At 43.0% G+C, this 26,954-nt stretch overlaps 1 protein-coding gene across 6 annotated transcripts in view; it reads right to left on the bottom strand.

Moving 5' to 3' along the window:
• The window catches only part of arvcfb (ARVCF delta catenin family member b), a 280,461-nt gene that overhangs the window by 12,357 nt on the left and 241,150 nt on the right, over positions 1-26,954 (bottom strand). For all 6 annotated transcript variants that reach the window (XM_028579335.1, XM_028579336.1, XM_028579334.1 and 3 more), the window contains 6 exons: positions 11,939-12,066; positions 8,990-9,140; positions 7,955-8,147; positions 6,364-6,475; positions 6,079-6,166; positions 135-226 (listed from right to left, as the gene is read on the bottom strand). In XM_028579335.1, coding sequence (XP_028435136.1) covers positions 135-226; positions 6,079-6,166; positions 6,364-6,475; positions 7,955-8,147; positions 8,990-9,140; positions 11,939-12,066 — 764 coding nt within the window. The remainder of the gene's footprint in view (positions 1-134; positions 227-6,078; positions 6,167-6,363; positions 6,476-7,954; positions 8,148-8,989; positions 9,141-11,938; positions 12,067-26,954) is intronic.

Here is a 26,954-nt window from a genome sequence, read left to right as displayed (position 1 = left end):
AAACATGACGAGAGAGAGAGAGAGAGAGAGAGAGAGAGAGAGAGAGAGAGGGAGAGGACATGTGATAACGTTTCAATGAGACAGCATTGTTTCATGCTCTGTCCCCCGGGAGGCCAGGAGAGCTCTGCCTGTACCTTTAATGGCTCCCGTTCTGTCTGGTCCACTGAGCTGTCCACTGTCTTGTATTTGCAGTCCTTGTCCTTCTGGTCAATGGTGGAGTAACCATCTGATGAGGTCAGAGAACAACGCTCAGTTAATTCCTCTCCGTCCTTGATAAAAATAAAATAAAAACGGTGACAGATAGTTTGCAGGGATCTTCAATGTTTTTTCATTACAAGGACCCCTTAGCTGAAAGAGAAATGGAGCAGGGACCCCCTACTACATATTGTATAAAACTGACTTACAAAGTTAACTGTATAACTGTATATATGCGACCTAAAGCCTTTACACATACCTTTGTATGGTGCCAACAATACTAAGGTATTGAATTAATAATTATTGACATATTCATATATTTATACATACATATAGCACAGTGAATCCTTAAGCTATACTGTATCTGTGGAAGGCTACCTTACCTACAGTACCTCACTTGTGTAAACTCACTTTTGTCTCATGTTTGTAACTTTGGGTTTTTTATCATGTGAAAAACTTTGTCTGTAAAAGGTGCTATATCAAATCAAGATATTATTATTATTATTATAATTATTATTATTATTATTACAGGCCAGTAAGCCTGTCATCAATGTTGTGTAAATTTGATAAACAAATAGTCAGATTTATCTTTGCTAATAATATGTTGGACTCGTGTTGATGTATGTCACACATATTTTAATTTTTTGATTTTTTTTTTAAATGAGTAAACAATAACTTGGACCTCCTGTTGTTTATTGTGTTGTTTTAACCTGTGTGGAGTGACTGACTGAAAGGTTTCTCTGCACTGGAACATGTACAAGAGTGTCTCAGAGTAGACTAAACAGCACATTCTTACCTTGTGCTCGTCTTAACTTCACTATCTGGCACTCCCGTTAATTAACACCACGGCAGGTTTTAAACAAACTAGGTGAAGTATCTGCAAGCAGCATTTGACCCTGTCCGTCTTTAAAAATGCACTCTCACATATTCCAGCTCAGGGCCGGTATTTACCAAGCGTCTCAGAGTAGGAACTCAGCTCCAACTGGTTAAAACTTCTCACACTGTCATTTTGTCATATTTTTAGGATTAGGAGTCCAGGAATTGTATCAACATTTGTAACCTTGAAAATCACTCCTATTATAGCAAAGATTTCGGAGAGCTCCACAGATTTCCTAAACTGCTTGAAGTTGCCAAAAGATGGCATTTAGAGACAGACACGCACATTTTGTGGGAGGAGAGACATTTACTGAGGACAATGAGATTCTTAAGAGATACCGTTGGGCCAAATATTAGTTCAGTTTTTGACCTGACCTTGTGTGAGATTCAAAAGAAAACACATGCCTTCTCCAGAATAACTGCGGACATTGCAACCACACAATGATGGAAAAATTTTGCTTTCCAACAATAAAGAACTGGGTCTGTTACAACCAACAGTTGTACAGCTCCGCAGATAATGTGCAGATTCATTAAATTCTCCACCACTCAGCATGAAGTTCATCCATTCAAAACATGGGGTCATTTCAAGTCAAGTCAACTTTATTGTCAATTCTATATTCAATATGTGCCGGACATAGAGAGCAATTGAAAATATGTTTCTCTCCGACCCACGGTGCAATTTATCTATTGATTGATTAATTCATTCATTCATAGTGGTGTTGGCATTACACTGTTGTACAGATAGTCTCTACACATAAAGCCTAACCATACAATTACAAGTTTCTGCATTTCCAATTTTACTGTCAGGAAACTCTGTCATCACAAATTCTACTGAACAGCTCTGAATTTTGTAAAAGAGTGACATCACATTCTCTCCTGGGAGTCTCTCTCCTTGTTAGAAGACAAAGTAGGAAGCTTCCTACGAGCCCTATTTTATAGTAGGAATATTTTTAGTCCTACGTCAACTCTCAGCACAATTTCAAGGTGGGATTCTTAGGCACTTGAGAAATATGAGCCCAGAGGATTGAAGGAAAACCAGCATGATCTATTTACCCTCAGAGGGTGTCTTTGGGTAAGAGGATGAAAAAATTACCTAAAAAAAGGCAAAAACTCTTATTCTATCCATTACCCCCCAAGAGTCACACAACTCTTAAAGGGTAATTTCGTTATTTTTCAACCTGGATCCCATTTCCCCATGCATTTGGTTTCACTGATGTGAACAAAACTCTTTGAAATTGGTCCAGTGTTGAGAGAGGATGCCTTTTACCCGACTCAAGTTCCACACTCCTAGGCCTGTCGCAATAGTCAATATATGGACATATCGCACGATGTATGGAAATGAGCTCGGTAGCTTTTGGTGATGCAATATATTGAAAATAAAGAGCATATTCATTATGACATATCAATCGATCGCGCCGCCTCGGTCATTTCGTCTGCTTTCTGTGTCAGAGGCAGAGGCGGGGCTCAGACAGCGTCTCCACACACACACACACACACACACACACAGACACAGACACAGAGCAGATATCTTCAGTTACGGTGTGGGAACATTTGGGCTTTAAGCCGAATGAGAGAGGAGAGCCAATTAACGTGGACGGGCCGGTATGTTGACTTTGTTTAAAAACAGTGGCAGCAAAAATAGGTAACATAACTAACCTAAAATCTCACCTAAAACATAACCATCCCACCCACTTTTCAACCTGGGAACAACAACCGCAGCTGGAGGCGGAGAGGGGTCTTCCAGACAGTCATCTGTTACAAATGCTTTTTCCCGGCAGTGCAAATATAAACGGGACAGCACGAAATGGCGCACGCTCACAGATTGCATAACTCGCTATATAGCCAAAGAGATGCAGCCATTAAACACGGTCCAAAAACCAGCATTTAAAAATATGCTGCAAACTTTTGACAAACAGTACGAATTGCCAAAGAAAACATACATCTCCCAAACTGCCATTCCATCTTTGTACAACAAAGTAAAAGTCGACATTCTGAAGGAGATAAAAGACGTCTCCCTTTACTCTGCCACTACAGCACTTTCTGTTAACAAAGGTGTATTTATTATTTATTTATGTTTTATTTATTCAGGATATATTTTTTGACATTCCGATTCCAATGTCTAAATATTCTTAAGAATTAAACGTTCTTTGATCTTGGAAAGAGTGCGCTGGTATTACTTTGCTATAATATTGTTGTATTGTCATTATGTAATCAGTGGCATAAAATGGTCTTAAAATGACAATAATATTGTTAATCGCAATAAATTTTGGGACAATATATCGCACAACAAAAAGGAGTTATCGTGACAGCCCTACACACTCCACGCCGCTGTCTTCGGACAAGAAGTCTCCTCGTGAGATCGATAATGTTGTCAAGATACTTTTTGATAACAATCTGATCTGTCAGTGGCAATAACAATCCTTTTTAGTGGACAAAAATCGAGGGTGCACAATTGCCCCATCAGGTTACATTGCAGCTCGAATCGAGCGAGCCCGTCACTGCGTTATCGCTCAATACTGGACCAATTTCAAAAAGATTTGTTCACATCAGTCTATTAGACACAAATGCATGGGGAAATGGGGTCCAGGTTGGAAGAAAACCCCCGAAATTACCCTCTAAGAGGTAAGAAAAGAAAGACTATCAGAGTTACAGTTCTATATTTTGAGCAACAGCGGGATTATTTACTTTGAAAGAAGCACAGCGAAAGGAGCTCTGCCCTATGAGATATTAAGAGAGGTTTTTATTTAAGTGGAGAACCGCCCACATCTTTTGGTGTTGAGCTGCTCATGAAGGCCCAGCTTTGTACAAACATCTTGTCAAGAGAGGGGTCGTGCACACAGCATCAAAGAGCGTCACGTCTGCAGTCGTCAGAGCGAGATCAGAGTGTTCAGCGCTTTTGCATTTTTTTTTCAGATTAAAAAACAACATCTTGGCAACGGTTAGAGAACTAGTGGAAGAAATGTGGAATCAAATAGACTGTTGGACAGCGGAGAGAGATTAGAGGAGAGCTAGCTCTTCTTTGGCTAAGGACGATCATGCAGTCTGGCTCTTACCTGGACCCAGCTCATCCATAGGTATCATATCACCACTGCCACATTTCCTGGGTCCTGAAAAAGCATTCATATGCCATTTGTACAAAAGCAGCGCGCGCTCACAAACTGAGTCATGGAGCCCAAAAGAACGCAGCTGCTTTTCAGGGTAATGGTTCTCGGCCAGTGATTGAATAATGCAAACTGAGAGTGGGCAGGCATGACCGCCGCGTTTCATGTGCATGTATGGATGCAAAGGGAAAAAAAATGGGGGGCACAAGGCCAAGAATCAGGACATTTAAACTGCTGCTATGCTATTGAATCCTCTGTCAAAGAGATGTCTGTTGTTGGGCCAAGGAAACTGCACAAGACCCCCACCCTCCCCCACATATACTGCTGCTGTTATAAGGGTGGGGCCATTTTTCATTATCGCCGACCCTATTACGTCAATTTAAAACCCACGACGAAAATAGTTCGGCATCTAAAACAAGGACATTTCTTTAGATTCTGTCAAAACTTTTTAAAAGTTGGAGGTTTTGCAGCAGTATGCTGTTGAAAGCTCCGGCCCCCATTTTATGTGCTCTGTTTTTAACCCCTTACAATACATAGCAACAGATAAGACGCCACAGCTTCACCACACAGAGGATGAGAGCAGTGATGTGGCAAGCACAGAGCTTCGATATAGCCATGAGGGGAGAAAAAAAGACATCAGCAAAGTGGACACAATCACACGCTGGTTTTAAACTACGGTTAGTATTTTGTTTAAACCTGCTTTGAGGACTATACAGGTGGGATACTTCATGTGAGAACTAATTTCACAAAAAAAAATACAGGACTTATCCTTTTAATTGTCAATAAATTCCATGAATCTACCAATGAATTGATCATATTAAGTATAAGTATTGTCTGTGAAGCAAGAGTCTCATATATCTCATTTATCTGTGCTATAGAGCTCCATTTTTATTAAAAAATTATTAAAAACACATGGACAACATCTCTGTTACGATGAACACGGAGGGCCCTTTTTTAACAATCTGAGCGCACGGCGTGAAGCGCCTGGCGCAGGTGTGTTTAGGGCGTGTCCAAATCCACTTTTGCTAGTTTGACAGCGGAAAAAAGGGTCCGTGCGCCGGGCGCCTGGTTCTAAAGGGTTGTACTTAGTGTCTTCATTAATCAGAGGTGTGTTTTGGGCGTAACATGCAATAAACCAATCAGAGATCATCTCCCATTCCCTTTAAAAGCCAGGCACGTTTAGACCTTGGTGCATTGCTGTTATGATGGCAGATTTGCACTGTAATATTTTTATTTGTAATCTTTTGCATGTGTGTGTGCTGCTGTGCATCCCTGTGTGTGTAACAAGCATAGTGTGCGTGCTGTGAATAAGTCTAGGCGCATTTTACTAATGTGCTGTTAAAATAACAATAAAATGCTGCACTGTTGACTTTAGACCAGGTTTCTGTTGGTTAATGGCGCGATCACTTCCCGCTGCCTCAAGATAGCAATACTCCCAGAATGCACCTGAACACACCTCCCTGTAAGACCAGCACACCCATGGGCGCAAAGATGGCAGCAGGTGCATTTGCTATTTAAACGACGTGGGCGCTGGACGGGAAATTGACAACTGCGTCGGTCTTAAACTAGCAAAGACACTTGCGTCAGGCTATGCAAGATAGAGCCCGGAGACTGCAGTTCATTTTGAGTCAATCCCATATGGCCACTGTCCTAGTCCTGAATTGGTTCCTACACCAATAGGCTCGGGGCTGAGTGCCACAGACACGGTAGGGGAGTCAAAAAGTATTGAGAGACAGACTAAACCAACTTTTTTTTTTGTCTTTTCACAGGATTTATTCTGCTGAAGAGCAGATCTTCTCTGCCTTATCCCACCCACTGGGTCTGCTAAACAGGCGAAAACAGCAAAACACAAACACACACACACACACACACACACACACACACACACACACACACTTAAACTGACCCTGGTTCTTCTCCATCAGGGGTAGGGTGGTGTCATCGTAGCCTGGCTTGCCGTTCTTGGTTGCTTTAGGGGTGGCTGTCACTGTGGGCTGAGAGAAGAAGAAGGCTTGTGCTACTGTACTAATACTTTTTGTCATGCAAATGGGACACTTCATTAATGGAAAAATAGTGTTTTTTTTTCTAAACATTTGTGTCTTTAAATGTTTAAATGTTGTTCTTTAACAACTTAATATTACAATAACAATACTTATCCAGATGACATGTGAAGGTGATGACAGTTCTGTACCTGGAAGTGGCTTTTGTTCCAGCCGTCCTTGGTCAAAGCGTTCCTCAGCTCCTTATAACTCCAGACCGTCTGCAGCACGTGGGATGCCGCCTTGGTTTCGCGAGCTGATTGGCTGACAGGGGGGCCACAGGAAGGAGGAAATAAATTAAGAAATAATACAGTTGAAGTCAGATACTTCACCTAACCCCCCAAACAGTGGCGGCTGGGCATGCTAGCATGTAAATCAATCTCTTCATCCAAAGACATCGAGTCCCCTGAGTGGCTCCAGGGTGTAGTTTTTAATTCATAGCCACATGAGTGCACATTTCCTTTCATTAGCTACCTCTGAGCCACCAGTATTAATTACAAATGGGTGGGGGCCTCACTTCAAAGAGAGCTAATCTCATGTGGGTGAGAGGAAATGCAACTATTTGGTCTGGGAGTGAACTATGCATATTCATGCTAGTTAAAATGACTCTCCGTATGATCATTACTTCAGCACACACAAGGACGAGCCCTTTGAAAAGTGCTCTTGATCTTAAATGAAAAAGTGGGGTGCAGACGCACTTCAGTTTGGAATGGGTCACTCTGTGGTGAGAGAAGACACCTCTTAAAACAATCTGTCTTATTATCTGTGAGTTTTCATTCCCCGGTTGTTGTGTAGAGCTCAGGCGTTGAGAGGAACGACTGCTCACTTACTCGTAGAGGCAGCAGCGTCCGAGGCAACCCCGCTATAACAATGGCCTCCACTTCTGAAAGCCTGTTAATTAATGTGTGGTGAGTAGTGGTGTGTGTGTGGGCTCAGGCTTATTAGAGTATAGTATGGTGGTAGCCAAGCTCGGGCCATTAGAGACACATTACATTATCCTCCATGAATACTAATTTAAAGGCTCATAATGCAAATTGCGTTCAAGGTCATGCTGTAATTATTACATGTATAATGTCTCCAAGGTATAACCACACTTGTGGCATGCTTTACATGAATAAGAATGTATAGTTAGGGTCACAATGTTTGCAATATAAAGCGTTTGACCTACAGACTAATGATAAAGAAAACCAACATACATGCATATACACACACACACACACACACACACACACACACACACACACACACACACACTGTACATATAACTATTTAGCAGCACATAAAATCCTCAACAAAATCGATATACAGCCATTAATGAATTAGGGGTGGGAATCACCAGAGGCCTCATGATACGATATCATCCCGATACTTATGTCACGATACAATATTATTGTGATTTTAAACATATTGCAATATTCTGCGATATATTGCAATTTATTACCTTTTTTTCCCAATTTCAAATGATGTCCCCAAAAGGAAACTTTGTCAACATCTGTTTTATCTAAAAAGATAAATTTCTCTGTTTGTTCATCTCACTTCAATTTTATTGCTGCAAAATGGGATTGTCAAGCAGACAAACTGACCAACACATACATAGTAAAAGATTGATACTTGGCGTCTGTGTATCAATACATTATTGATGGAAAATCGATTTTTTCCCCACCCCTATAATGAATCCAAATAAGACAGTCTGCTGGTTTGTATTGTAAAGCGTCATTAATATGGGATGAAGAGAAGTCTTACCTGGTCCTGTTGATGGCGACCAGCTTCTCAATGGCCTGAGCCTGGGCGAGAGAGCGGGCGTTTTCAGAGCTGTCTGTGACAATCTCATGGATGGTGTTGAGGATGGCCACCACAGTGTCCTCCTCCAGGTTTTTGGCTGGCCGCTGTTGACCGCTGGGCAGGTTGCTCACCAAGTCCCGCATGGCATAACTTCCTGTTAAGGCAAAGTATATATTTTTTAAGGCTAACCAGGTGATAGTGCTGGTAATAATGTTTAATTTGAAATGTCATCAAATTCAATAAAAAAACAACAACAAAAAAAAAAAAAACATTGCTGTTTGTCATTTTATTTTGCTGATTTAATGGTCTGATCCAAAGAACGAGTGAGAGCTGCCGCTCAGCCAACGGGCAGCTGCTCGGCGCTAAAACACGCCGAGAGCGACAGACTCTCGTTTGGTGAGTTAACCTAGTAGCACAAAGAGGCCAGAGAGAGACAGCAGGGAAAAACAGCATGTAGAGCCAGCACATTTTCAAATCCAACTCTGTGAATTAAGAATTCATTTCCATCAACCCACAGTTGCTGATAAATGCAAAGATTATCCAAGACGTTTTTCATTTAGTTTCTGTCGAGTTTGACTAACGTGTGTTTTATGATGAGTTAACAAGGCATTTTTTCTCTTAGTGCGACTGAATTCTGAAAAGCTATGTTTGGGTGAATGACGATCCCCTACAGTACATTAGTGTTAATATGAAACCGAGTTGTCAACCTTGATGAAATCTTAAATCAGTGTGTGTGTGTGGTATTGCTCATGGTTATTCATTTAGAATGGCTTTTAATACGTAGTGGTGGTGTGACCATTTCCCTCTTCTGCTCCTGTTTCTATGTAACCTTTTCTGATTTGACTGTTTTCTATGTTTTTATTCTTTTTATTGTATGTTTTGTTGTTTTATTCTTGGTTCTTGATGTAAAGCACTTTGGATACCTGCTGGTTGCTGTAAAGTGCTGTATAAAGAAATGTTGATTGATTGATTGATTGATTAAGTAATGGTTTGTACCGATCAGGTCCTTGTTGCGGCGGTCGATGGACAGGTTGCGCAGGGCGATGGACACAGCTCGGACCACCTTGTCCGAGTCGGAGCGCAGCAGCTCCACCAGGATGGGAAGACCTTTCTCCTTACGCACCGTGGCTCTGATGTAGTTGGACCACTGGAGGGCAGACAGAGGGCATGGTGTGACTGCTTTTTTTTTTAATCATTTCTACTTTTAACCTCTAGAGTGAGCACACACCGTCAGCAACTTCCTGTTTGACATTCATACAGACCTGCATATTCCCACCTGGGAGCTGCCCAGAATGACCATCTATTTTTTTTCACATGCACGCACACACAGGCACAGAGCACACGCACTTACACACCTACACACACACATTCAGTCACTACAACACAGCTCAGCGCTGCTTCCTTGAGCTAGACTAATTCACAACATCACACAGTGGGGCTCTGAATGGACATATGAGATGATTTGTTTTAATTTAAACATCAGTAGATTTTACTTCTCATATTTTTTTGTAACATGAAACATTAAGATTGACATGAAAGGGTTTATCTTCTAAGCACTGGCACCCCAAGAGATGTAATTAAGCAGAGGAGAGGCACAGCTCAGCCACCAGGTGGCAGTAGCAAGCCTTCAGAAACACGTCGATCCAATCGGCACAGACCTAAACAGTAGCAAAGAATGAGAAGGATTTAAAGAAGAAGCTCTGCTATCCTCCCAGGGAGCAGGGATAGGCTTAGACCAGATGTGACAGTGTGATGGGTTAGCTGCCCTTCTGATCAGCTCCAACAGGGGGAAAAAAATACACCAAAGAAAAGAAAGATTTCTCATCAAAATGCTCACCTGAGCTGAAAATCACTACTGCTGAATTATTACCACTAAATGTGAGACTCAGGACTGTGTAAAGAGTTAAGGCTGCTGATGAATTCAGAGGACCGAAGGATGTGTTTACAGTCTGACACCTGGCTGCTAAGAGAAGCTCTGCCGTGGACTAAATGCAGCCTGCCTGCCTAAGTGAGCGCTGTTGCCCGAGGTGCTCGTAAACTGGCATCTGACGGCGAGCCTTCCCTGTTGATAACTCACTGCTGCCTGCAAGCCAGACAGCCTCTTGGCAGCTCCACAGCCGCGCTAATTGGAATAAATGTCTGATTCTGGCTCGAGAGCTTCTCACATCATCCATCATCAGAGGCAAACATCTGAACAGAAAAGAAAGTTTGGGTTTACATTAGTTATCTGACCCATATCGAGTCACGTTATCCCACTTAGATGGATGATCCTGACCAGGAGAGGTAGCATCAATGAGAAGAAAGTGTTTTAACTACCTGCTGCCTGGTTCGATCGCATCTCGGTCTTTGGCTTTATTTTAGTTTACACAGTGGCTAAATGGTCTGTAGACACCTTGCAACTCTAAGCACCTCTGTTCCCTTAAAGCCCATCAGACTCTGCATTTTTGGTCCAATCACAAACCAAAGTACCTGCTACTGAAAGCTCAGGGATGAGCACAGACTAGCTGCTCGATTATGGAAAAAAATCATAATCACGATTATTTTAGCCAATACTGATAAGATGATTATTTAACACGATTACTCAATTGCAATTATTTAATTTAAAAAACTGTGAAAAAGTGAAACAGCTCAACAGTGAAAACACCTAGAACTGTGAAATTTCCCTTAATACTTTTCCCGTTGTACACAACACTAGACAAAATAAGATTTTAATTGCAAAAGGCATTGTGCAAACTAATCGTTTTCCTCGATTATTGTTTTTGTGACCATTAGGTGCCGAAATTGTAATCATGATTTAAAAAAATAAATAACGGAGTGTCTATTTGCACCCCCGGTACGAATAGCCTCGGCCACACAGCTGAGCTATTCACACCCTGTGACGTAACAACAAAAACACGTTGCTCCCGTGCACCGAAATCATGGCAGACGTTCATCTTCCATGACACCAGAAACTGGCATATTAAAAAAGTCTCTAAAGTTTATAACAATTGAATTTCTAGAGGAAAATGGATATTACAGTTGCGCTTTCTGTCTTCAGTGAAAGCATACAACCGTTAAGTTTGTTAGTTAGTACCTATTTTTTATATACAGTATGGTTACCTAGCAACCGAGGCTTGAAGACACCAAGTGGTAAACAGTTGTCAAACATTCTGTAAGAACTGCTAGGTGAGTGGTTAGAACGTTGAGCTAAGGTCTGCAAGTCTGGAGTTTGACTACTCGGTGAGGCAATCTTATTTTTTTCATTTGGATTAGATAATTTGCATGCAATTGTGCAAGTCAGGGCCCGCGAACGCGACATTTGTTTTGCAGGGTGGTAGGGGAAGACTCATGAATATTCATTAGGAGACTCATCCCTAAATGGCTAGTACTCCTTGCATGCTCTGGTCTGGTTGGTTAGGTTTAGGCAAGAGGAGTGGGATTGGTTATGGTTAGGGTATGAATGTCAGGGCGAGCCAATCAGTGATGAGTTCCCTAATGAATATTGAGGAATCTTCCCCTACTACCCTGTAAAAAAAACAATTATCGCAGCCCACGCAAGTGTATGTATTAGCTGTGTGCAAAATATTGGACACTGCAACGATAATGTTCCAAAAAGGTGTAATACATGAGTAGTATGGATAACTGTGTGTAAATATATGCCGAGGTACTGTAAATGCACAGGGGTGCAAATAGCATACATTGATATTTGAACCAGACGGGGTATTAATAGAACACATTGCTGTGTGCACCGGCGGGGTACGAATAGCATTCATTTCTAATTGCACCAGGGTACGAATAGCATACACTGCTAATGGTACCAGGGGTGCAAATAGCCAAAAAATAAAGTGATTAATTGCACAGGCCTAGCATAGACGTTGCAAGAATGCAATATAGGAGTTAAGCTTTCTAAAAGTCAGACGGGACACAATGTCTACATGTTGTACCCTCCCCCAACCCTGGACTCACGGTCCACTGTCCAGCACTGAGGTTTTGCAGAGCCCCAGCAGCGGCCTCCAGGGTGTTGTAGTTCTGGCTCTCAGTCAGCAGAGATAGGTAGAGCCTCACCACTTCTGGCTGATACAGCAGCTCAAAGCCTGCAGGGAAACACACACACACACACACACACACACACACACACACACACACACACACACACACACACACACACACACACACACACACACACACACACACACACACACACACACACACACACACAGGTTAGACTCCCTGGCAAGACAGACGAGTTAATTATGACAGTACAGTGCTGAGGTTTATCTCGGACCATTGGTAGAGTTCTTCGGCAAGGGGAAACAGGGAAGAAGCTCGGGTTTACTATAATGTACAAAGCCTCCGGTAAGCGTGGACAACCTTGACAAATGCACAACATTTTCAGTGAAAATGTACGTCATTCCAAAGCATACATGGGATGGAAATAAAAAATCTGTCCACTTGGTTTCACAATAGGCTGCAACACCTTTTAATGCTGGAACAGTGCCTGGAATCGTTCCTTAAGCCTTATGATTGAAAATGCTTTAGTATTATAAATGAGAAGAACGCAAGAAGGAGAAATTATTGATCCGACCAAACCCAGAGTGTTTGAGAGGGAGGTTTTTTTTATCTCACTAACACATAACACATTCCACCACAGCCAATCATTAGGCCCTCCCTCTGATGGAAAACTAATTACATTATCAGCTATTAGACAGAGCCGGCACAGGGAGAGACAGAGGCGTCGAATCAGATCAAATCTAATCTATTCATCCGGGGTTTTTTCTTTTCTTATTTTGCACAAACAGGTTCGTCACTGAGTGCTTTAACAAGACACGAGAAAATTCAAATTAAAAGGTAAGGATTTTAGAGCGAGGGTGTTTCTCCTCTCAGGGTCACGTTGAGCTGTTCGACATCTCTGGAAGGAGTCATACATTTTTTATGGCGGGATCCATCACACCACAGGAAGGGGAGACATCTCGTCAGTTTTTAATGGCTTTAGCAAAGCAATTCTTTACTATTTTGATCCCAAAGGCACATTTAGACGACTACGAGCATGTTCAGGTTTCATTTTACAATAATTTTAAAAAGTACTTATGCTTAAGATGTTTAGCTCACATATGGAAAACAATATATGGCAAAAGTGGAAAGTAAATGTCTTTAGAGTAAGGAATCAAAACAAAGTTTGTCTACATCCACAACGTTCCACTTCCGGGATTGTTCCGTTGCCGCCGGAAATTCCGCCGGATGTCCTTTTCAGCCGGATGTCCGTCCCCTTCTGCTTTCTTTGTGTTGGTGTTCTAACTCTGTTGGATTTGTGAGGACTATGGTTAACTGCTCCTCAGATCTCTGCAGGGTAAATCCAGACAGCTAGCTAGACTATCTGTCCAATCTGAGTTTTCTGTTCCACGACTAACAACTTTTGCACGTACACGTTCCACCAAAACAAGTTCCTTCCCGAGGCTGTATTCCAGAGGCACCTTGGCTCTGTCCACCGCTTAGCACCGCCCCAATACGATTGGGATTGGTTTAAAAAAATGCCAATAAACCAGAGCACATTTTTTTTTACCATTCTGGAATGCTGTGGCTTGACTAGCCAGACCCTCCTTCGCAGCGCTGTGGAGGAAGGTCTGGCAATGCGAGACAAAAACAAAGCCAGAAGTAAGGCCAGAGTGCTTCAACAGGGGGCGCAATCTGCTACTACTCACTGTGGCTTTAACAGGTAAGCTAATGCTTTAAAGGCGGTGGCTAAAATCTCCTTTTACAGAAATACCATTTCACCAGCAGCTTCCCTCCTATCCTCTACAGCACACACACATTTTCAAATCCTTCTTCTATCCCTCTAGGCTCAAATTAAAGAAAGTATAACCCACTGTTCTGAGGTCCCATGTGTTCTGAGGCCAGAATTTCCAAGGTTCTATTTGAAAACCCTTGTATTATGTGGGCAGGGATATATACTAACCCTATTTGATTGATGCACAAGGTCTGACAAGGCCCTCGGTGCATTTTTTGAGTTTTTCTTTGTAATAGGAGTGTGAATCAAAACCCTTGAAAGGGCATCTTAAGGTAATGTCTCCTTTTTTATTGACTTTTTTTCAGTAGAATAAAAAGAAAACGGTGAAAGAGTGTCATTTGTGTGCTCGAGAGGCGCAACGGAAACCCAAACCAACATTTGTGCCTCTAAATCCACATCTCACACCCGTAATTTGCAGCGAGCGGAAGCCCGGGTGCACTTTGGGATTGCCAGATTCAGACACAGCTACATAGTTGTTAACACTGAAAAGGCACGTTTTTATCCCTTTGGCGTCTCCCCCCACCCACCCCAGATTATGCTCCCCAGAATGTGTGTGGGAAGAACTGCCAGGTCAGGAGGATGTTATGTACTGTAGGTGCTGCTTGAGAAATCTTTTTCACAGAAGCAGCAGAAGCAGGAGCCGTCATGCACGAGACCCTGGTTGTAACCATGTGTTAGAACATGAATCACATCAATAGGTTTTCTCGGGGGGCGACGCAAGAGGGGAAGAGTATGCAAAGACAGACGCTCAGCAACATTCTGCATGCTCCTCATATTTCTGGGCCTACTGGGTGCACACTCAGCAAACTGGACACCATCTCGCAGGCAGTCCTGTTGACAGACACTTCATCTCCAAGGCAGATTCTCTTTGCACAAAATGTCAGCTATGTTGAACCTTTGTTGCCAAGTTTGCCTGCACTCTAAGACTGTGCCTTTTATGGCAGTTCTTTTTTTGTAATAGAATGAGCAAAATCCACATTTCCTCCATCTTGTAATTCCCTGGGGTCTTGGTCTGGCAACCAACTGAAGCAACTTATGAAATTGGCGTTTTACAAATGAAGGACTCGAGGCAAAAAAAAAAGAGACATGTACTGTTAAACAAAGGAGGATGAGAATAGAGGGAAACTCACTGTGCCTTTAAACTAATTCCTTTATCCTTAGTGGAATTACTCGCTGTTGAGCCAGAGAATATCTCTGCCAGAGCTTTCACTCAGCATCCTTAGCGGAGGCTTAATGTCAGCACCAAAGGACCTTATGTCCTTCCTAACAGCACTAGGCAGGTCCAGCTCTGTTGGCAACCGTATACTGTAGTGTTGTTTTTTGTTGTCATCAGTCATCTCCTGCTAGCCTTTTGGCCCGTTAGTTGTCAGTTTGTTAGGCAGGATTACAATTCAGAGGGGAGACGAGCTGTCAGTGTGACGTGAACTTGGCTTTGCTCAGGGCAACCCACAGCCCTATATTCTCTGACAGGCTGCAAACATGATCAGATTATTTGAATACGGACGGATCCAGCGCTTAAGTGTGGAGTGTGTGCAAGTGAACTTCTTTTTTAGTTAGCATTCTGATCCTTTAATTAAAAGTAAGGCAAAAGTAGACATACCACAATAAAGAAATACTTCATTACAGGTAAAAGTCATGTATTTAAAATGTTGTATGTAAGCGAAATGTATTTGAAGGAGGGTTAGGGTTATATACACTAGAGCGATATGGAAAAAATCTAATATCACGATATTGTTGACCAAATACCTCAATATCGATATATATATGATCGAGGTAGAGTGACATCTAACTATTTTACATAATGTTGTGAAGTATAACCTATAACAATTGGTCATTATTTATAGGTTGACCACATGAACATTATTAACCTGCAAAGTAACTGAAGCTGTCACATGCAGGCAGTGGAGTAAAAAGTGTAAGAGAGTTCAAAGTGTAGCTCAAAGTGACTTAGTACCTCATTTGTAGGACAGGACAGCCTAATGTTCCATCACTGTCAACAGCCAATTTAGGAATACATAATAAAAAATAATCAATAAATGAATAAATTATAGCAGGGGTGTCAAACTAACTTTTATTAAAGGCCACACTGGAAAATGAAAATCACATCAAGTGCTGTATAGTTTATTGACATACTTTTATTTAAGAGAAAAGTAAAATATATTTTACTGTATTATTGCATGTCGCTTTTTTGACATTTGTCGCAATCCTTTTTGTTGCTTTCTCTGACATTTTTGTCGGATTTTTGTAGACAAAAGGTCCTTAGCCATCATAGAATTTAACAAACCAAGCAAAACAATGATTACGTTTTTAAAATCCGGCTACCACACAGCTGACTCACAACAACCTGTTTCACAGCCTGAATATGCTAACTCTCTGGTTCTGAAAATCTGCCAAATTCTGCTCAGAGTGCACGTAATTACAGTTTGAAAACAGTCTCCTGTCTTTTGGGGTTTGTTGACAACTAGGCTCGGCAAAATGTACGGTGAACCTAACCTAACTGATATTTGGGCTGCATCAAAATTTGCGAGGGGCCAGGTTGGGCCCGCGGGTCATAAGTTTGACACGTGCAATATAGTGTAGCTAACGTTAGTGCCAACTCTCAGTGAGCTGAGCCCAGCGTGTCTATTTCCCCTGCTTGTGTGTTACGGTGGTAAACATCACGCACAACTGCGGCCTCCTTACAAAACTCCTGACACACACACACACGCACACGCACGCGCACATACACACACACACACACACACACACACACACACACACACACACAGCTTTGTCTCTATCCACAAATACAAATGGGCACAGTCTGTAACGCGTGAACAAAAAGCTCCGGAGATCTAAGCTCATCCCTAAATGAGGGGAGAGGGGAGGAGCAGCAGGTTACTTTTCAATGCAGAGGAAGGATGGTGACAACTCCTGCAACTGAGGCGAAGCTCAATTAGTGGGCCGGTTCTGGAGAGAAGGGGCTTTGTGGTGCTGCAGTGTGTGAAAACTGGGTTAGAAAGAAAGTTAAGTTGAAATGATTGAGCGACGCTCAGTGCAAAGCTATAGCATTAACTTGGTTCAAGTAGCTTCACTATTGGCTGCAATTAAAGCCAAGGTGTAGCGGTGTGACAGGCTGGTAAATGATAATGGATTAACTGATGGACACACACACACACACACACACACACACGTATGTGAACATAATGAAGACTCTTCTCTCAGACTCACACACTCACAGACACCTCACTGACTCAATTCTCTCAGCCATCTGCCTTCCTCGAGGGTAGTTGGTTACATCCGTGCAGAACTTGATACACACCTGTGCAAACACCTCCGTGTGCACACACACACACAAATCCACAAACGCAGCAAGCCCTCGCCCGGGCATATCAGAAAGTGATGTTCATCAATCCAGTCTGCCTACAATGCGTACAGGGTCTCTTCCTGCTTTTACACAAGCGCTCTACTAGCTCCATTTATTTACTGCTCCATTTACAGCACACAGCACTTCCATCGCATCAGAGGGACATGACGGCATATCACTTTCTACAACTCATAGGGGAGTTTTACAGCGCTGTGAAAAGACTGGAGAGGGATGGAGTTAGATAAAGAGAGTGGCAGATGAAAAAAAGAAAAGAAAAAAACTGCAGAAAAAATAGATAAATCCCTCTGTCATCCTCAGTCATTTTTCTGTAGCAGGTTTTTGCTGTTATGTAGTCATTCTTCATTCACAGGAAGATTGTAATAACACACAGCCTCTGACCTTTGCTCTCCTTGCTGTTGTTTAATTGAAATGCTGGTGATGTCCAGTTCTGTAGGAGCTGTCGACTCATTGTTCAGTCTCTCCAGGTAGAGACAGAGACACGGAAGACAAAGTAAGAAAAAGAGAGGAGAAATACTTATAGGGCATATGTTGACCTACTGGGTCAGGGTCTCCCCCTATGAAACACACCATTCCAGCGGGAAAGCCACAAGTCGCTGAATCTTCCGGTATCATTCCACATCTAACCCATGCACATTTAACTCTTTTATGTAAGAGTGTCTTTATATAAGTACACGCAGACACATGGGAGGGTGCTGTAGTGCTAATGAAGACTTTGGCGGGTCAGAGCCAGAGCAGAGCGATGCCTAAATCAGCACATCATTAAAAGTATTATGCCAGCGGTATAATAATGGTCGTGACTCTCTCCGGTTCATTAAAAACCAAAAGGTGAACGCAGGAGCCACGTAAACGAAAACAAGTAAATTGGTTCGCAGGGGCATAAAAAATGCCTTCAACGCTTCTTCTGTCTTGAGTCATATAATAGTTGCAAATAATGCTTATTGGTTTGGTTCCGCTGCTTGGAGGAGTGACGGTATTCCAATGCATGGTAGATAATTATAATTAGAAAGGCCATAATGCGTGTAAATCATATGTAAATACAGCTGAATAAGCTCTGGAGGAGACCACTGGGCCATATTATGTTTCTGAATGGGTTTCAATCGGGGAATGGATGCACATCAATCAGTTTAGGTAGTAATATACTTGTTAAGAATGGCTGGCAGTATCCTTGGGGATGGGTAAAATAGATGTTTACTTTCGATAAACTGTAGGCATTAGTAGAAGAGTATTGTCATTCCATTTGTATTCTGGACATGCATCTTAATTAGTCAGGCGTGAATGTAATCAGGCCCAGATACCAGATGCATGTTAATGATGGGTATAAATCACTATATATACAATGCACTTAATTGACTTTCAAATTCTCTTTCTGCTGCTCTTTCTGGTGTAATTTCTGATGTGGCAAACCACTGTGAAAACCGCCTCCTCCATGAAGGTTACACTGAACAAACACTCTTTTGCAAATACAATTTGACCCAGGTCTGGCTCAGTTGATTTGAAACCCACAGGTGTCCACATACTAAGCCGGAGGGAGAACACGTGATGGAGGCTTGCATTCCCTTTCTCGCCACAGCCCTCCCGACAAACTTGGAGACTAACGTAGCCAAAAAAACAGAGTGCACTGCCAGGCTGCAAAGGCCGTTCACCCCCCCGGTCACCCCTTCAGGCTGACAGAGGTCCAGGAGTCAAAGCTTAATTTTCTCCTCTCGCACCCAGTTGGCCCCTGCCGCAGATTGGCATCTCTATGTGCGGCCCCGGGGCACCACGCATTAGCATACCCTCATGGTGGTTTGGCCTTAGTTTGTTGGATGTTGACAAAGAGAGGCAGAAGGTGGCAACCAGCCCATCTCTTGGACAGCAACCCATCAGCTTTGGGCCACACATATGCCCTGGTGTGAGGGGGGGTGGTTTGTAGAGAGGGGAGAGGGAGGTAAGGAAGGAGACAGAGTGGACAGGATATGTCTCTGACGGCACAAGGCAAATATGCAGCCAGACCTCTCGGCAACCTCCCTCCCTCCATCTTTGCCTTTTCACAACAGGGGTTCTGCCCCAGCGCTGCCAAAAGTCTGGTCCATGAAAGCTCGTTTCCTACCACTTAAGCCCAATTGGACCCTTTACAGCAAGCTGCCTCTGCAGTGACAGGGGAGTACTTCCTCTTTCCTGTGCCGATAGGCCAGCAAAGTCCTGCTGTGGGCTTTTAGTCCAAAGAGGACACATCAACATCGGTAGCAAAAACTCCCTGACAAACTGACACTGAATTGTCTGAAACGTCCAAGCACTCCTTTCTCAAAGACCATCAGGAATGCTCCATCCCTCCCGCTACAACCCCTGAACTCTGGACAGAAACACAGAGCCAGTGGGTCTCTCACTCTTGAGCAACGGTTGGATGAGGTTGTCTGTGGCTCGCTCAAGAATGTGCCTCGCAGATATCCGGCCTCTCAGTGGATCAGCAGCGGTAATGCTTTGGTTGTTTGTTTCCAATGTTCCTCCTGCTAATGTAATAGTGTTTCAGGGCCTGAGGTGAAGGTGTTAGTTAGTCAGGTGGAGATATTATTTCCCTTAGGATAAAAAAACACATTGACAAGATATGTCACTTTCCAAGTTGTGTGGAGTATTGAAAAAGCCTTTCATAGCAATTTGCGGCGATTCAACAAATGGCTTTTTAAAGTTAATATTGCCTGATGTTTATTGTTTAGACATGGTTGTCAGTTGGTACAGATTGCTGTCCGTGCACACAGCCCACAGGGCACTTTGTGAGGTAAAAGTTCTGTCTCTCTTTTACTCTGTAACCAAGCTGCTACCTCCATGTTTAGTACAGGTAACATCAGCATCTCATGGATCCAGGTGCTTTTAGTTGGAAATAATAACAAAATGGACAGGGTAGGAAAAATAATCAATTCCATTTTCCAAGTTGTATTTACCACTTTGTTGGGCCAGTCATGTGCACTCAAATCTGAATTATGATATGTGTGACAGCCCATGAAAACAGCACTGTAACCGATTTTAGAGTCGGTTAAAGGTGGAGGTATAAAAGTATAGCTTACACTACTCAACATGATCAAGTTAAGTATGTATCCTGCTGGTATTTTTTTTTTTTTTTTTTTTTACAATTGGGACCAACTCTCAATGTTAAATATGACATGAATAAAATTTGTGTCAACATACAAGCTGTAATTACAACTGGAAAACGTTTTCTATGTCATATTATTGGCTTTTCTGAATGCTAAATAATACAAAAAAAATGCAAACAAACATGCCCTCCAGGTAGGGAATGAGTCCTTACCCCAAGTGAAGGAGTTCAAGTACCTTGGGGTTGTGTTCGCGAGTGAGGGGACAATGGAGCGGGAGATTGGTCGGAGAATCGGCGCAGCGGGTGCGGTATTGCATTCAATCTATCGTACCGTTGTGACGAAAAGAGAGCTGAGCCAGAAGGCAAAGCTCTCGATCTAACGGTCAGTTTTCGTTCCTACCCTCACCTATGGTCATGAAGGCTGGGTCATGACCGAAAGAACGAGATCCAGGGTACAAGCGGCCGAAATGGGTTTCCTCAGGAGGGGGTCTGGCGTCTCCCTTAGAGATAGGGTGAGAAGCTCAGTCATCCGTGAGGAGCTCGGAGAGAGCCGCTGCTCGCTGCGTCGAAAGGAGCCAGTTGAGGTGGTTCGGGCATCTGGAAAGGATGCCCCCTGGGCGCCTCCCTAGGGAGGTGTTCCAGGCACGTCCAGCTGGGAGGAGGCCTCGGGGAAGACCCAGGACTAGGTGGAGGGATTATATCTCCAACCTGGCCTGGGAACGCCTCGGGATCCCCCAGTCGGAGCTGGTTAATGTTGCTCGGGAAAGGGAAGTTTGGGGTCCCCTGCTGGAGCTGCTCCCCCCGCGACCCGACACCGGATAAGCGGACGAAGATGGATGGATGGATGGATGGGACAAACATGCCACATGTTAGGCGAACTTCACCGTTCAAAGTAATTCAGCACAAATGTAATGAATAAAGAGCTCCATTGAGAAAGCATGCAGAGTATTTTTTAACCCTCACAAAACCAACTCTGCAATCATAAAATTGTCGCCAAACGCTACATGACTAATATTATATGCAATTCAGTGTTCAAATTGCCTTTGTTATTGACATTAACAGTGTTTTGTTGGTTAGCTAGTATTACGTTTGCTACACCTGTGAGTTTCTCTTTCTGTTTTGTTGGTGTTTCCAATGTGGGTATGTTTTAAATTCAAAACAATAGAACAGTTGATAGTAAGACTGATATGCTGCGTTGAACCAGGCTCAACTTTTCATCCAGCAAGCACACATTCCTGGTGGATTACTTTGTAATGTGAACGCTGTGTTTCTGCTTTTAACCTCACCACTGACGTGATGAAAGATTAAGTAATTGCTGCCGTGATAACTCTCCAGAGTTGTAAAATCCCGTGTCAGACTACTATGAAGCGCTGTGCTGCATTTTGCCGTCTGGTAAGCTTTAAAATGGATCGTTCTGTTACTCCGACTGCACTTTCTGGATTGAATTTCATGTCTCACATGAAGTTACATGCTTCCTTGGAAGACCTGCTAAGACTGTTGAAATCTCCAGCATAGAAAGAAGAACAATAATACCTCACTCTGCGGTCTATCCGCAGGAGTCAACGCGTGTCAGCCCGGGTTGCATGCTGCTCAACTTTGGTGTTCTGGCATTGCTATAAGGGATGTAAAGAATTTAACCAACAGTGTTGGGGGGAAAAAAAGAGAGAAAAGAAATCTGATGATGTGAACACTCCCCATCTATCTAATAAAGTGAGACGTATCTGTATATGTATGTGTGTCTGTGTTTGGGGGGGAAGGTAACCTGCACGTCACACGCAGACGCAACATGCACTTTGACTATTTTCCTGCTTCCAGCGTTAGCTACATGATTGCTGGATATAAGCCAGGCACTATATCGTATTAAGTTGCTGGGAGCTGTAGTTTACATTCACTTCTAAACCGAGGCAGAACGTAACGTAATCTCGGAGATGACTCTTTCACAGCGCCGTGCAACGCAAGAGAATCTCAGAGCTGAACCGGGCAGACACAGCAGTCTTAATCAGACTCAGCCTTGGTCGGGTTAAATAAGTCTACTGCTAACTTACAACCCTAATAACATTACCGTTGCCTAAATACCCCCGCGAATCAAATCCATACTTCACCGTTAACCGTCAAGCCACTAAACCTGTATGGAAATGAACACCTCTGCTGAAGTGTTAAATTAGTTAACATCATACGACACAAGACAACGCCGTCTCTCTCTCTCTGCGCACACACACACACACACACACACACACACACACACACACACACACACACACACACACACACACGCACACACACACACACACACACACACATATATCGTCTTAGATTTTGGATATGGTAATATCGTAATATGGCATAGGCTAAGTGTTGTCTTTTCCTTGTTTTAAAGGCTGTGTTACAGTAAAGTGATGTCATTTTCTGAACTTACCAGACTGTTGTAACTGTTCTATTATTTGCCTTTACCCACGTAGTCATTATATCCACATTACTGATGATTATTTATCAAAAATCTCATTGTGTAAATATTTTGTGAAAGCACCAATAGTCAACACTACAATATCGTTGTGGTATTGATATCGAGGTATTTGGTCAAAAATATTGTGATATTTGATTTTCTCCATATCGCCCAGCCCTAACACAGACACAGACACAGACACACACACACACACACACACACACACACACACACACACACACACACACACACACACGGTCCGGTCCGGTTCTGGTGGTTGATAAATGCAGAAATGTGCTGATTAGCGCTCATAATGGGCAGGGTGGGTAGCGCGCTGCCATGAGTCCATGACGCTAATGTCTGGTTACTCCACATTGTCAATGTGATATTTTGTGATTACATTCTGAATCTGCCACGTTGTCTGTCAGGTAAATACAGTATAGTAGTACAACGTCTTCCTCTGATGTAGAAGTAGCCTACACTGTAAGTCAGTAGCAGGCTTTAGAGTGGAATTACATATTAAGTGGTTTGGGGTCCTTCTGTAAGTCATTTTGGGGTAGAATTTGGTTTAGAAGAATTCGACAAGCAGCAATACCACAGGCCGAGCAATCGGCCCGCTCAAAACAGGCACATTTCTAACGGGCACTGTACTAGTGTCATAAACACAGTAATCTTTCCCATCGCTCTCTTCCATCCTGCACAACCACTCTGCATCCTACATACTGCACACACACATTACAGATCCATGTCTGGACTATGGTATTAGGTTGGCTGCAGATGGAGAACAGATACAGAGGAGCCTGCTGCTGTGCTGAGAACATTTATTTTCCCCACCCGTTTGTCTTTTCTCTCCTTCTTCTTTCCTTCCTCGCCTTCTCGTCCCTTTTTTCTCTTCTTTTATCTCCGTCTGCCTCCCTCATGACCTCCCATATCTCCACCACAAACACAAAATGCGGCGGACAATGCCAAAACTGCTCTAACTATTGATGTAGACAATGCGTAGAGATGAAAGTGTGCGCCATGGCAGTGCTAGCGTTGCTATGGAAACCCCATCTCCATCGCCACTAACAAATCTGTTCATTCGACGCTCATGTGAGACAGCTGGGCAGGTGACAGCAAAACAAGTAAAAGGAACAAACTGCTTTTCAAACTGCCCATTACACAACACAGCAACTAGCTCATTTATGTAATGCTCTTCATTCAGAGGCAATGATTTGGAGACAGTGACAAATTGACAATTAAAGTAGCTTTAAATGGATACCTTATTCAACCTTACCTACAATTCCCATGATTCCAGAGCAACTGGCCAAAAATGCTAGCTTGAGGGCTGCAATTAGTGGCCAGGCCCTGCTTGGGCTCCGTGTAAGTTTGTGTTTAGCAGCAACAGCTCCCTCACGGGCTCAAGTGCTTTAGAGTGGAGAGGCGTTTGTATCCGCTTTTGAGCCTATTAGTGTGTATGAATGTGTGTGTTTCAGCATCACCTTGAGTGCCTGCTTTCTATACCCAGGCAAGTCACGTCCTCACTCAGACACAAACAAAACTAGAAACTCAGGCAAGAGCAAGAGCCTGCCAGAGAGAAAGAGATAGAGGAGAAGCAATAGGTAGAGAGAGAAAGAGATAAAGATAGAGAGAGGGGGGGTGGGCAACGTTTCCTATTCCCTGTTTGGCAGTTTTAGTCGCTCACCTGAGCCTGAGAAGGCTGAAAAACAAGTTTAAGTTGTCAGGGCGGTGTTGTGCTTTCGCCACAAATTCTAACGTACAGTCGATTCCCAACATGCTGCATCTACCTGCATCTGATGAAGAGAGTGTGCATCAACAGAGGAGGAGAGGAGGAAGAGGAGAACAAGGGGGGAGTGACAGAGGAAAGGAAAGCAGGTGAACAGGGAGCAGAGAGGGAAGGAATAATATAGTGGGGGAGGGAAAGGAAAGGGGAAAGCAGAAGGAGCAAAATAGAGAGAGAAGGAATCCTGATTTGAACTATGAATGTTGTGTGGTGGATGGGACAGCTATCTGGTAAATAGTCCACAGAGATGCATGGATGATGTCAGGGCAACAAGACAGTAATGAGATGGAAAAGAAAGGAAAGAAAGACATCTACAGTCTTCCAGAAGAAAAACTAATGCACTGCAGCACAAGCTAAATGATGTACTCGACAGTTTGGGATGGAGTTTGGAGGTTGGGTGGGGTGTCCAGCCTTCGGGAATAAGCCTAGATAATCCTGTGAACTGCTGGTCTGTGTGTCTGCGTGTGAGAGGGGGTTAATAGAGTATGGCAGCGACTGGAAGGGAGGGAGGGGGGGTTAATAGAGATATGGCAGCGACTGGAACGAGGACTGAAGATAGAGGCTTTAGACTGAAGCAGATGTGGGGTTAGGGGGATGGGGGTGTGGGCTGATGGAGACCTGGGCCTGCAGTCTGGATGATGGAAGGGAATACATCTTAAACACACGCGCACGTACACAGACCAAGGTCTGTTCTTGAATTATTGGTTTAAAGCTGCTAATACCAGAAGTCAATATTTGGTGGCAGTAAAAAAGACTGAACATTTTCACTACTAGAATATGGTGCATGAGGGACTGATAAGAGCGATACTGCAGAATGCATTTAAAAGAGTTTAGAAGGTGCTGGCAAAAGTGTAACAAATGGATTAACCGGTGTGTTTATCTCCTGTAAAGTAAGCTTTTTGAGTAATAACTCTGCCACAGTTACACTGAGCCGTGCGAGAACGAAAAGCTTGACAGACTTAGCAACAGTAACTAAGGCCTCCTGCACACCGCCTGCGTGGCGTGAGTGTGGCGTTTCTGTTGCGTGGCGTTTTCTATGTCTTTGCACACCAGAAACGTGTCTGACGTGGCGCTGCTTCTGCTAGCCTTGTCTGTACACATGGATGTTTCCCATTTATGTTAAACATAAATATATTCTGATCTGATTACAGCAAAGACAACGTCGGCAGCATTGACGGCAAAATAGGCTACCGAATATTTTGTTCTGTATTGACAGGTGCAATTTTGAAAAAATACATTTATATCTGCATTTATGTCAAAACCTCGAGACTGTCAAACATCAAAATATCATTTCTTAAATGTATTTGTGTCAAAATGACATATAAACATCTTTTCGTATTCTATTTTGCCTGGAAACGCTTCCAACACGTTGGTCCTATTTTTTAGCATGCAAGCGTTTTTTGGCGCCTGAGATGTGCGTGTCACGCAGGCGTGTGCACACTCTAACCCGTTAACATGGGAGCCCAAATAAAAACGGACACGCCACACAGCCAGTGTGCAGGAGGCCTAAGGCAGGGGTGAGGCAGAGTAAATGGTCAATTGACTGATAAACTGATTGATAAAGGGTCAAAATTGGTTCAATGCCAAACCAATTCAAACCAAGCCGTATACTGTGTGTGTATATGTAAAGCCAGCTTTTAACAATATGTCAAATACTGCCCCCATGAATGCCGTATGATATCCACATTTCTTCAGTGAGCAACCTCTAAGAGTCTGTGGTTTTAATGTCACAGTGGGCCTTTGTTGTGTTTCTTTACGTCTCTTGGTTTAGTCTCTGGAGGTCCTCTTAGGTTTAGTTGCTGTTTTTGTTATGTCTCCCTGTGTCTTAATTGGTCTATGAATGAATGAATTAATGATTTTTTTTTTATTATTATTGTGTCATGCATACAATAAAATATGCCCAGCCCACACAGCCTTTTTTTGCCAAGCTTTAGAAACAAATAAATAATAATAATAATAATAAATATTACATTTTCAAGTGGTCATATTATGCTTTTTGGCTTTTTCCCTTTCCTTAATTGTGTTCTATATCTTTTTTGTGCACATTATAGGTTTACAAAGTGAAAAAGCCCAAAGTCCCCCCCAAAGGGACTTACCATCTCCAACAGAAAACTGTTCACCAACTGCTCCAAACAGCTCTATTGTAGTCCAGCCTTTACTTCAGAGACAAACGTGGTCACTTTGGAACACACGTTATAATGCTCGCCTAGCTGCTAGCATGGCACGCCCTCATACTCTGCTTCTGACTGGCTAGTAGTCCTTACCTAGGTACTGTCAGGGCACGCCCTCATACTCTGCTTTTGACTGGCTAGTAGTGCTTACCTAGCTACTGAGCATGTGCGACTCAGAACAAAGATGGAACAGAAGTGAGATGCCTCATTCTGTAGCTAAAACAGAGAGCTCAACACACAGGGTGAAAAGAAGAGCTGCAGCAATGTGCAGTACGACAAAAATATGGTGTTTTTTGAAAATTAAACCATGTTAACCTATTCTGATATAACCTCTAAATACAATTATGAACCTGGAAATGAGCATAA

The sequence above is a fragment of the Perca flavescens genome, chromosome 5 (genome assembly GCF_004354835.1).
Source record: "Perca flavescens isolate YP-PL-M2 chromosome 5, PFLA_1.0, whole genome shotgun sequence".
Classification (NCBI taxonomy): domain Eukaryota; kingdom Metazoa; phylum Chordata; class Actinopteri; order Perciformes; family Percidae; genus Perca; species Perca flavescens.
The sequence above is the reverse complement of the archived record's forward strand: the minus strand, read 5'-3'. Positions and strand labels throughout refer to the sequence as shown.